The 12765-nt window shown below is 38.1% G+C and overlaps 1 protein-coding gene across 1 annotated transcript in view; it reads right to left on the bottom strand.

Moving 5' to 3' along the window:
• The window catches only part of efl1 (elongation factor like GTPase 1), a 107548-nt gene that overhangs the window by 10486 nt on the left and 84297 nt on the right, over nt 1-12765 (bottom strand). The window contains exons 19-20 of the mRNA XM_072381056.1: nt 12538-12664; nt 5230-5434 (exon numbers count right to left, since the gene is read on the bottom strand). Coding sequence (XP_072237157.1) covers nt 5230-5434; nt 12538-12664 — 332 coding nt within the window. The remainder of the gene's footprint in view (nt 1-5229; nt 5435-12537; nt 12665-12765) is intronic.

Raw genomic sequence — 12765 nt, forward strand, 5'->3', positions numbered from 1 at the left:
GAAATTAAACAGGGGGAAAAAGAGAGCAAAGTGAGGAAAGGTGTGACAGATGAGGTCCCCCAGCAGTCTAAGCCTATAGCAGCTTAACTATGGGATGTTTCAGGATTACCTGAGCCATCCCTAACTATAAGCTTTATCGAAAAGAAAAGTTTTAAGCCTAATCTTAAAAGTGGAAAGGGTGTCTGCTTCCCGGACATTTACTGGCAGCTTATTCCACAAGAGAGGGGCCTGATAACTGAAGGCTCTACCTCCCATTCTACTTTTAGAAACTCTGGGAACAACAAGTAAACCTGCAGTTTGGGAGCGAAGTGCTCTGTTAGGAAAATATTGTACAATGAGATCTTTAAGATATGATGGAGTTCGGTCAGTAAGAGCTTTATATGTGAGGAGAAGAATCTTAAATTCTATTCTGAATTTAACAGGGAGCCAATGAAGAGAAGCTAAAACTGGAGAAACATGATCTCTCCTGTTAGTTCTCATCAGAACTCTGGCTGCAGCATTTTGGATCAGCTGGAGGCTTTTCAGAGAATATGTGGGACAGCCCAATAATAAGGAATTACAGTAGTCCAATCTTGAAGTAACAAATGCATGAACTAGTTTCTCTGCATCACCTTGAGACAGGATGTTCCTGATTTTGGCAATATTACGAAGGTGAAAGAAGGCAGTCCTAGAAACCAGTTTTATATGTGCGTCAAATGATAAATTCTGGTCAAAAATAACTCCAAGGTTCCTCACTGTAGAACTAGAAGCCAAGGAAATACCATCTAGAGTAACTATATAACTAGACAATTTCTCCCTGAAGCGCTCAGGTCCAAAGAGAACAACTTCAGTTTTGTCTGAATTTAAAAGCAGACAGTTCTGAGTCATCCAGGTCTTTATGTCTTTAAGACAGGCTTGTAGCCTGACCAACCTGTAGGTTTCATCTGGTTTCATAGATAAGTACAGCTGAGTATCATCAGCATAACAATGGAAATTTATGCCATGCTGTCTGATAATGTTACCTAATGGAAGCATGTATAAAGTAAAAAGAATCGGTCCAAGCACAGAACCCTGAGGAACTCCATGACTTACTCCAACGTGTGAGGAAGATTCCTCATTTACAAGAACAAACTGGAATCTATCAGATAAATATGACTTAAACCAGCCTAATGCAGTTCCTTTAATCCCAATAACATGTTCAAGTCTCTGTAACAGAATGCTGTGATCGATCGTATCAAATGCAGCACTGAGATCCAACAGGACAAGCACAGAAACAAGTCCGCTATCAGAAGCTAACAGGAGATCATTGGTAACTTTCACCAGTGCCGTTTCTGTGCTATGATGCACTCTGAATCCTGACTGAAACTCTTCAAACAGATTATTTCTATGTAAATGATCACAAAGTTGAACTGCAACTATTTTTTCAAGAACTTTGGACAAAAAAGGGAGATTGGATATAGGTCGATAATTAGCCAACACTTCTGAATCAAGAGTAGGTTTTTTAAGTAAAGGTTTAATTACAGCAACCTTAAAAGTCTGAGGTACATATCCTGTCAACAAAGACCGATTGATCAAATCCAATATGGAAGTGTCAATTAAGGGGAAAACCTCCTTGAACAGTCTGGTTGGGATTGGGTCTAACATACAAGTTGATGGTTTAGAAGAGACTATTGCTGTTGTTAGCTCAGAAAGATCAACTGGACAGAAGCTGTCTAAATACAATTCAGGTTCGAAAGATACTTCTAAAGCTGCTCTACTTGATGATACATCAGTGATAATAATGGGAAGGATTCCATTAATCTTCTCTCTGATAGAAACAATTTTATTGATGAAGAATCTCATGAAATCATCACTGCTGAGAGTTAAAGGAATACATGGCTCAACAGAGCTCGGAGTCTTTGTCAGTCTGGCAACAGTGCTGAAAAGAAACCTGGGATTATTCTTATTCTCTTCTATCAATAATGAATAATACGCAGTTCTAGCTTTACGAAGTGCTTTCTTATACGTTATTAAACTATCTTTCCAGACTAATTGAGACTCTTCTAAATTAGAGGAACGCCACTGTCTCTCCAGCTTTCTTGCAGTCTGCTTTAACGCACGCAGCTGTGAATTATACCAAGGAGCCAACCTCTTCTGACTGATTACCTTCCTTTTCAGAGGGGCAACATTGTCCAGTGTTGTACACATTGAAGCTGTAGTGCTGTCAACAAGAGAGTCAAGTTCTACTGGAGTAAAATTTAGGTAGCCATCCTGTGTCATATCAGCACATGGCAGTGAAGAAAAGGATGATGAAATCAACTCTTTAAATCTGGTTACAGCATTCTCTGACAGACACCTTCTATATGTAGAATTCTTCTCAGAAACCGTGTAGTCAAGTAATGTAAATTCAAAAGTTATTAAAAAATGGTCAGACAAGACAGGGTTATGAGGGAACACTGTTAACTGTTCACTCTCAATGCCATAAGTCAGCACAAGGTCAAGGGTATGATTAAGGCAGTGAGTAGGTCTGTGAACACTTTGAGAAAATCCAATAGAGTCTAATATAGAATTAAAGTTAATATTTAGGCTGTCATTTTCAACATCTACATGAATATTAAAGTCACCCACTACAATGACTTTATCTGTACTCAGCACTAACTGGGATAAAAACTCTGAGAATTCAGACAGAAACTCAGAATAAGGGCCAGGTGGACGATACACAACAACAAACACAAGAGGTTTTTGTGATTTCCACTTTGGGTGGGAAAAACTGAGAATCAGAGATTCAAAAGAGCTAAAACTAATCTTGGGTCTAGGACTGATTAGTAACCCTGATCTGAAGATAGCTGCCACTCCTCCTCCTCTGCCTGTGGTTCTAGGAACATGAACATTTAAATAGTCAGAGGGAGTTGATTCATTAATGCTAACATGATCCTCCTGCTGCAGCCAGGTTTCTGTAAGACAAAATATATCAATATGATGATCACAAATCAAATCATTCACTAACAGAGACTTCAAAGGGAGAGATCTAATATTCAGCAAACCACATTTAATAGTTTGATGTTTTTGTTCAGTTAAAGTTTTTGTTTTAAATTTTTTTTGCACAAGAGGATTTGCTCCTTTTGTGTTTTTTGATTGAGGGGGGGGCAGCATCAGGTGGGAAGCCGCAGAGAAGTGTGTAAGACTACAACTCTGCATCCTGGTCTCAACCCTGGGATGTCATGTTTTTGGATGACTAATAAATTCGTCCATATTTCTAGAAATGAGAGCCGCTCCTTCCAAAGTGGGATGGATGCCGTCTCTCCTCATCAGACCAGGTTTTCTCCAGAAAGAATTAAAAATTAAAAATTATTGTCCCACATATTCTCTGAAAAGCCTCCAGCTGATCCAAAACGCTGCAGCCAGAGTTCTGATGAGAACTAACAAGAGAGATCATGTTTCTCCAGTTTTAGCTTCTCTTCATTGGCTCCCTGTTAAATTCAGATGGTAAATGGACTTGTACTTGTATAGCGCTTTTCTAGTCTAGCTTCACTACATGCCGCATTCACCCCAATCACACACATTCATACAGCACGTCTTAAGATTCATAACTACGTGCTTTTCTAATCATTCATACCCCCAATGATACACTGGGGTGTCTTGCCAAGGAAGCCAGAGTCGAACCACCGACCTTCCGATTGGTGGGTGACTGCTCTTCCTCCTGAGCTACAGCCGCCCGTATTATAAAGCTCTTAATGACCGAGCTCCATCATATCTTAAAGATCTCATTGTAAGATATTTTCCTAACAGAGCACTTCACTCCCAAACTGCAGGTTTACTTGTTGTTCCCAGAGTTTCTAAAAGCAGAATGGGAGGTAGAGCCTTCAGTTATCAGGCCCCTCTCTTGTGGAATAAGCTGCCAGTAAATGTCCGGGAAGCAGACACCCTTTCCACTTTTAAGATTAGGCTTAAAACTTTCCTTTTTGATAAAGCTTATAGTTAGGGATGGCTCAGGTAATCCTGAAACATCCCATAGTTAAGCTGCTATAGGCTTAGACTGCTGGGGGACCTCATCTGTCACACCTTTCCTCACTTTGCTCTCTTTTTCCCCTTGTTTAATTTCTCAATTGATTTTATGTACATGTGACATTATTGTGGTTATTAACTTGTGTTTCCCTGTTCCAACAGGTATCCTTTGAATGGTGTTATGGTGTTTTTCCCCCCTCTTTTCCCTCTTTTCTGTCTTCTCAAACCCCAGCTGGTCGAGGCGGATGGCCACCCTTCCTGAGTCTGGTTCTGCCAGAGGTTTCTTCCTGTTAAAGGGAGTCGTTCCTTTCCACAGTCCCTCAGGCTCAGGACGGGAGATTGGACTGAAGACAAGTTTCGGTCCAATCTGTTAGTTTCCTTAGCTCGGATATTATTTTTTGAATAGGCTCTATATGAATGAATAGGATTGTGATTACAATGAATTGAATTCCAATTGGCTTGAATTGGACTATATTATTTAAGTACCTTGAGATGACAATTGTTGTAATTTGGCGCTATATAAATAAAATTGAATTGAATTGAATTGAATAACAGACGACCTGTCCAGGGTGTACCCCGCCTTTCGCCCGATGACTGCTGGGATAGGCTCCAGCCCACCCACTACCCGATCGACGGATTGACGGTATAGAAAATGGATGGATGAATAACAGACACACATCATAGTAGATCCTGTTAAAGGACCCAAGACAATGCTATTAGAAGAATCCAGGAGGATATGTAAGAACCGGCTGCAGTGGCAACAGCTGAACAACAGCAACATCCCGCAACTGTAAGGGGAGCCCCAGAGATACTGACACAGTGTGTTTTAAATATCAAGAAAATTAGTTTGGGTCTGGAGAAAATGACCAAGTCCTTAAATGCTTTAAGCTGATCAAACCAATAAACCTCCATTTGCTATTTGATGTTGTGAAGGGTATGTTTAGTCCATATAGGTTTTATGAAAATATTACCTTTAAAAAAAATGTGATTTCTGAATAGAGTAATGGGACCGAGTTTAAACCCAACATAATGAGCTGATAGAAGCTAAAATTTCCATGGCAGGGCCTACATTACTGGAAAAACAAACAAACAAATTAAATCAGATAGGATGTAGTCAAATCCGGTATGAGGATGGATGATTACAACCAACCAAACACATGTGGCGTCATAAGAAAATAGATAAACAAACTTTTGATTCAATTTTGCAAGACAACATCTATAACATATATATACGCTCAGGTCACTCTATCGCCTCTAATGTCCCACCTGCGAGGCCCAAAGGCCCAGATTCGTTCCACAGCATTCCTCCACTTTCTCCCTTGTAACAGGTTTTCTAGTTGGGCCTTCAGTCCAGCAATGGCCTCCAGGGTTCTGAGGCTGATGTCCACAGTCTTCCCCTCCCTTAGGGAGATGTTAATTTGCTCCAGAGTCCGAATTACATCAGAGCTACTCTCCAATATACGGTTCACATCTGTCCAGAAAAACAATATTACTGTCATGATTTTGTTAAATACAACAATGACCGACAAAAATTGGATGTTCATTCAGTTTTAATCTTATTTAACAGCTGAATATTATTGCTTTTGGAACCGCCTTTTTTGCAGATGAAGGAAGGAAAAATAATTATCAAATCACATAATTGTAAGTTGATGGAATCATGAACAACAACAAAAAAAATCTACAAGACTTGCATCTCCTTGTGCCTTTATGAGAGCTTGAATCCTTGGAGGTCTTCAGTTTAATAATGAAAAACAATATTCATCATCAATCAAGTTACAGCTTTCTTGTATAGTAGTTGACAGATCAGCTTTTCAGGATGTCATGAACCTTTTTTCAATTTCCACCAATCAGACAGAGATCTCAACTGTTTGACAGTTAATTTAAATTAAATGAAGCAAAAGTTAAAATACTTTTTCAAATCCAAATGGAAATGAATTTGTTGCAGTATTTTTTTTCCATTATTCATCATTAGCACTCACTTCAAATAGTTACTGCTATGTCAGGAATGACCTCCTGTATTGCTTTTAGTTGCAGCAGAGCTGAAGACATCTAACTGAACACACTCCATTGTTCCATCACGGCCGTGCATTTTGCCTCTGAAAACAATCTTTATTGTTTTGGATGCTGTGCTGCTGGGATAATTTCTGCTGGTAACTGTGGCAATTTTTTACATCCGTTATGATGCATAAGCATGACTACAGGAAAACGGTTTGCAATTTGGAGCAGTTGATTGAGCTTTCCAAAGCCCAACTAATTCCTGAAATAAGATGATACACGGGTATGAATGATTACATCTCATCTTCAACTCATGTATCACAAGATGATACAAGAGTTGAAGATGAGATGTCAAGGAGGCCGAGCAGGAACAAATAAGAGGGAGAGGAGGAGGACGTTCATACCATTTCTTCCCTTGAATATCATGGAAATTGTGATATGATTGGCAGATAAAATGGATGAGTTTGGAGTCGTGACAGCGGTAATATCAGAAAGGCAATATACTTGTTTCACTGAGACCTGATTGGAGGAACAACTCTAACACCTCTTTACTCATTTAAGACTATATGTGCAGACAGAGACTGCAGACATAAACAAAAAGTGGCTTATATTTACGCTAAGTCTTTAATCTTTAACTTGAATTTTTTAACTTTACATTTTTATCTTGGCATGGTCTGTCTAAAGTGTGAATAAGGATACATTTTGCATCTTGTACTTGAATAACTATGCTTGTGACAAAAAAAAAAATCTGAATATGAATCTGGCATAGAGGTAACAGTGAAGGAGGGGATTACATTTCTTGTTAAGAACAGATGGTGTAATCCTGAACATGTCACTGAGAAAGAGCATCTCTGCACCCCAGATGCTGAACTGTTGGCTGTGAGTTCCCATTCATGCTGTCGACTGTGAGTACCCCTGTAACACTGTGCGTGTACTCAGCTAATTTGGTGCTGAGCTACAAATATGAAAACCATGGCAATCTCTGATAGTTGATACCACACATCTCTCTCTGCAACCCTTCAACTTTCAGAAATTTTGTTGACTGATTTTTTATCCTATTTAATTATCTAGAACATCAGCATATCTTAAATAATAATTCATATTGCATCAATGTAATTTCCAATTGGGGATTAATAAGGCATTACTGAATTGAATTGATTTGAATTGAATTGATTAATTTGAAGTGAATTTGCACAATCAGTTCCAGGGCTCCAGAGATGTCCCCAGCACAGAGCCAAGTATGTTTATCAGTTTGTTCAGTTTTGTTTAGTAAATGGCTGTGATGTTGTTTGCCTTAACTCTCCGACATAAACTTACAGAAGATTTGCAACAGGCGCAGATTCTGAGAAGCAATTTCCTAAAGTGGTACAATTTCTTTAGTTCCTTCTTGTAGATAGCCTTGGTGTTGCATTTCCAGTATAGTCTGTTGTTCTGGTAAGCTTGCTTTTTTTTTTTTTTTTTATCAATCGTCCACTACATCTAATTATTTCCTCTGGAAAGAAATACAATTTGGCTGACTCCTGGCCCTTCGAAAATTTACAATGATCTCTTTTGTTTCGTTCGAGTTCAAGATTAGGTGACTACTCCCACTCAATGCTGTCAAGTGGTTAACCAGTTTCCTCTATTCAGCCTAGGAAATACTAGTAGTATGAGTAGTACGAAGCTGAAAGAACGGAGATTCCACCTCCACCATACTATGAGCAGACCATGCGGGACTCTGTGAATGTGTCGGAACAACCTGGTAGCACACATCAGGGTATGCTTCCTCCCCCTTACTCATCCGCAGTGCTCAGTGAAGCTAACGGCTCGCTCTCATCCCCGGTAAGTATGATGACGTCACATATCCGATGACGTACCACAGGGAACACCATTCGTTAGCATCACAACAACAACAAATTTCTAAACATGATCAGTAATTTTCTACATGCCTAAGGAGAACAATACAAATCCTTCAGTTATTTGATTCAGTGGAATTAGAAGACAGAATCAGAAGATCAAATGCATATTTGAAAAATCATTAACACCGCATTACATTAGATTGCACTGCATCTAGTTTCAGTTTTCAATGATCCACCAACCAACACGTCACGTGTTTTCATTTTCAAGACAGGTTTTAAGGTGAAGTCCATCAATGAAGACCTTCGAAGTCCTTGTCACAAAAGGTGTTGCATAAACAGGATATGAAGGACTTTCTTGAATTTCTTGAAACCATTTCCTCTCTTACTTTTGATTACCGGTTGCAACTGAACAATAGATATATAGTTATAGGATGAATATTAATTTTTGGAAAAATTGTTGGAAGAGTAACTGAGAGAAAAAATGGTTGATATCTCCAGATTTTTTTCTGATTTTCTTAACAGAGGAACAGAGGAAAGACAGAGAAGCTATATACATCTAATGCATTTGTAAAGAATGAGTACAGCTTTTTACTTTCCCGGACAGTTTCTGCCTGAAGTGCTCAGGTCCAAACAAAGACAACAACTTCAGTTTTGTCTGAATTTAAGTAGTAAGTGAGTGAGTAAGTAAGACTTTATATATATAGCACATTTCACACAAGAGTTGCAGTTCAAAGCGCTTTACATGAAAACAATAAAAACAAGCATCAGGAGCAATGCATGTAAGAAGAATAAAAGTTTTAGAAAGTACATAGTTCAAGATAAGAAAACTTGTGCATAACAAGAATATACTAATGCATAAAATAAATAGGAGGATAAAACGAAGGTAAAACAGGTAAGAGGAGGATAATAAGACACAATAAGATTAATAAAATGCTTTTTTGAAGAGATAGGTTTTAAGATGCGTTTTGAAAGTGTCTAGTGTGTCTGCTTCCCTAATATTAATGGGTGGTCAGTTCCATAATTTTGGGGTGTGGGTGACAAAGGCTGCATCTTCTTATGAGTCCTTCTAGTGACCTCTAATAGACCTGCATCTGATGATCGCAGTGTTCTAGCTGTTATGTACTTTGGAAGAGAGGTGGCAATATAACTGGGCCCTAGTCCACTTAGAGCTTTGTATGTGAGGATAAGTATCTTGAAATCAATTCTGAAGGTAACAGGCAGCCAGTGTAAAGAAGCGAGGCCCCTCTCTTGTGGAACAAGCTGCTAGTAAATGTCTGGGAAGCAGAAACCACCCTTTTTGATTAGGCTTATAGTTAGGGATGGCTCAGGTGATCCTGAAACGTCATGTAGTTAAGCTGTTACAGGGCGAGACTGCTGGGGGGCCTCTTATGTCACACCTTTCCTCACTCTGCCTTCTTCTCTCTCAATGTACAAATGACATTACTGATGTCATTACCTCGTGTATCTCTTTCATAGCAGGTATCCCTGGTCTGGTGTTATGGTGTTTGTTGTCCCCTACTTCCTCCCCTCTCAGCTAATTGAGGCGGGTGGCCACCCTCCCTTAATCTGGTCCTGAGGTTTCTTCCTGTTAAAAGGGCGTTTTTTCTTTTCACAGTCGCCTTGTGTACGCTCAGGATGGGAGATTGGATTGAAGTGAAGTTCTGTGCAACCTGTTGATTTCCTAGTAGCTAGGCTTCTTTCTTTCAATTGGTTCTGTGAGTATGAGTTCAACAAATTTGGAATTTATTGGATTTTATTAGGATTATATTAAAATTAATTGGATTCTAATTGGCTTGAATTGGATGATATCTTTGAAGTGCTTTGAGATGACATTTGTTGTGATTTGGTGCTATATAAATAGAACTGAATTGAAAATTTAATTGAATTCAATTATTTGCTAGCAAGCAATGTCTTTTGCCACATTGTGAGTTAAATTACTTTCTTGATGTAGGTTTATAAACCTTTCCATTGTTCCCACTAACAGTTCTCTTGAAGCCACGTTCCTACCAATAAGCCAAGTACAACAGTTCGTTAAACTCTGCAATCATTCTCTTTTCACTGAAGACTTACTTCCATATTTAGATTTCAGGTATTTGCTTTAGAAATGTATATTTTCATGTATGATTCCTTATTTTTCTTGATGACTGTTCTTTGATTCTATAATTTTCTTCCTGTGCTTCATTAAAAATGAATTCCTAAAAATGTATACATTTCTGCCTTTTATTCACAGAGGAAAATAAACATTTTAAAATAGTTTCGACATTATAATACATTGTTACAAGCGAAAATTTAACTTTTTATTTTTACAATCTTCCTTCACGGAATGTATGCAAGCTTTAGCTTGTTAGCTATTAACCTGTAAAGTTTATTTTTGTTTCAAACGTTACTATGGTGGTTACTAAGGACACTACTATCGCTGCAGCTTCCGTAAACGTCACATTAATCCCCATAGGCTATTTTTTTGTTTGTTTGTTTTAATTTGCTTTTATTCCGGAAATACATGCAGGCAACGGAGAAATAAGTTTGTTTTGGATGAACAACAGCGCACCCTGAAAGATCAGTGCCCACTGATATCTTCTGCATCGAATCAGAGCGCCGAGGCGAATGGAGAGAACCGGAATAATTACATTTAATGAGGATGTATTCATGGACAGCTAATATATAAACAAACAAAACAAAGATAGGTTTTATTTGTTAATTTCAACAATAAATAAGGAAACATGGATAAATAAATCAAAACAGATAAAAATGGTCAGGGATAAATGAGAATAAAAATGATTATTAAATAGGTGCTCTAACAAATAAACAGCTATAGACACCACACACTCATAGCGGTTCTGTTTTGAGCTAAACTAACACAGTTTGGACAGGGTGGCGCGAATGAAATGGAGCGAATAAAATGAGACCCAGGCTGGCTAAATTTACAGTAAGATCGAAATGTTAAGACACACTGTACGGAAATCCCTTCATCATCTTCACATCATCGCTAATGAACAACATTTGTAAAGCTATGTATGCAAAAGTTAAAACTGTATATGCAGATATGTATTGGCACTACAATATACTGAAGTCTTGGCCATCTAGGATCTAGTAGGTATAATTGGCCATATTAGGTCATTAGAAAATAAAATATGAAACTCACTGTAAATTATGGGGAAAACCGGATCTAAACTGGTCCAAATTTCAAAGTCTGACAGTGTATTAAGCAGACGTCAATATTTTGAACACGTGGCCACTAACTACCCCTTAAAACATGTATGATTTATTTAATCCAGCTTGGACTTTATAAGGGTCTGAGAAAGCACACCTCAAAGGGCCTTGAATGAAATGAAAATTAAACTTTGGTGTAGGACAAAAGTGAAGACATCATTGGAAAGGTCTTGAATTAGGGAGTAACATTTGTCAGTATGAAAATTGTGGGCAGCTCCTGCTGCTCAGAGCTGACCTTTGAACCTTGAACCTGAGACTCTTTTGAAGGCTTACAGAGGAGCAACAAAATGGGCTACAGACCAGTTGTAAACAGTTTTGGAAAGCTCTTGGCCTATACTGCCATCACCTGTGGGACACCTGTAGGGGGCGCCACTAAGTAGGGTCAAAACCCAAAACGTGATTTCTCCCCTTTAACTATAAGCAAGATGTATAAGCAACAGATGTGCTTCCCAGCCCATAAAACCTATAATAAGTCTGAAAGTTTCTTGGCCACAATTTCACATATTAGAGGAAACGCAATCGAACTACAAAACATATGGCACGCCACTGTGTAGGGCAATTTAGTACAAATTGTAGTTTTTATATCGTGCTTCCGGGTTAGGGTTGCGGAATTAGGGTTTGAAAAACATATCTGCGCATTCTTCAACTGAAAAGAGTATAACGCGAACATGTACGTATATGTTGTAAGAAAAGCTATGTTATGAAAACATAAAAATATGCTAATTTTGACATGCTTCCTGCCACTCGGAAAGGGGCGTGTTCAATAACTGAAACTAATGGAAGCCATTTTTCACTGTAGGAATTGCGCATGCGCACTGGTCGCTTGTCATTGGATATTCGTAGGATAATGCACGAAAATTAGTACATAACTTTTCGTACGTCTCCATACGAACCCTTTCATGAGAATATATATATATATATATGTGTGTGTGTAAATAAATAGAATCTTAAATAATGGCATTAATGGATGGATTAATTTGTATATGAAATGAAAAAAAAAAAGTTCAACTAACAATTTGCGTATTAGTATTTCACAATGCAAAATTGATCTAATTAGACTAATTTCTAAATGAATTTATTTCATGTCACTGCTACATATTTCAGGTAGATTTCAACTTATATGTACTTATTTTTTTATTTTTTAATGTCACATTTATATATTCAGGAGAAATTTATTCTTTAATGCCACATTCATTTCATGCCTTTTTATTAAATTTACTTTTTCTAAATAAGAGGGCATGAGCAGAAGACGCCTAACCTCTAAGGCCTTACCCCTAAGGCCCGTCTTTACTTAAGCATGAATAGATGGCTTCCATGGTTGTAAAACATTTGGACACAGCTACTCATTCATAGACAACCTATGCACAGTTATTTTCACAAGCTAGATTCATAGAGTATTTTTCCTCTCTATGATGACAAGGCTTTTGCTTGTCATTATTTCAGTCATTCAGCAAATTTCTTTAGTTTAGACACTATGTAGAACTTTGTTTAAAGCATTCTAAGATGTGCTTGTTGTGTATCTAGATCTTACCCTGCGGTAATGGTATTGCACGGATGCCAACAGTTGCCAGTCTGTTGGGAGTAGTGAGGGTAACCAGACCACTGGGATCAACCTGTATGCTGTCAGATAAACGACCTTGAGAAGACTCTTCTTTCACCTAGCAAAACAGCATAAAAATATTTACAAAATTATCATTTGTACTAAGGGACAATTACTAGAGGCTTATCATTCGTATAAGGCTTCACTTAAGATTATATC

The sequence above is a fragment of the Leuresthes tenuis genome, unplaced genomic scaffold, assembly GCF_036924035.1.
Source record: "Leuresthes tenuis unplaced genomic scaffold, fLeuTen1.0.hap1 SCAF_2, whole genome shotgun sequence".
In the NCBI taxonomy this organism is placed as follows: Eukaryota; Metazoa; Chordata; class Actinopteri; order Atheriniformes; family Atherinopsidae; genus Leuresthes; species Leuresthes tenuis.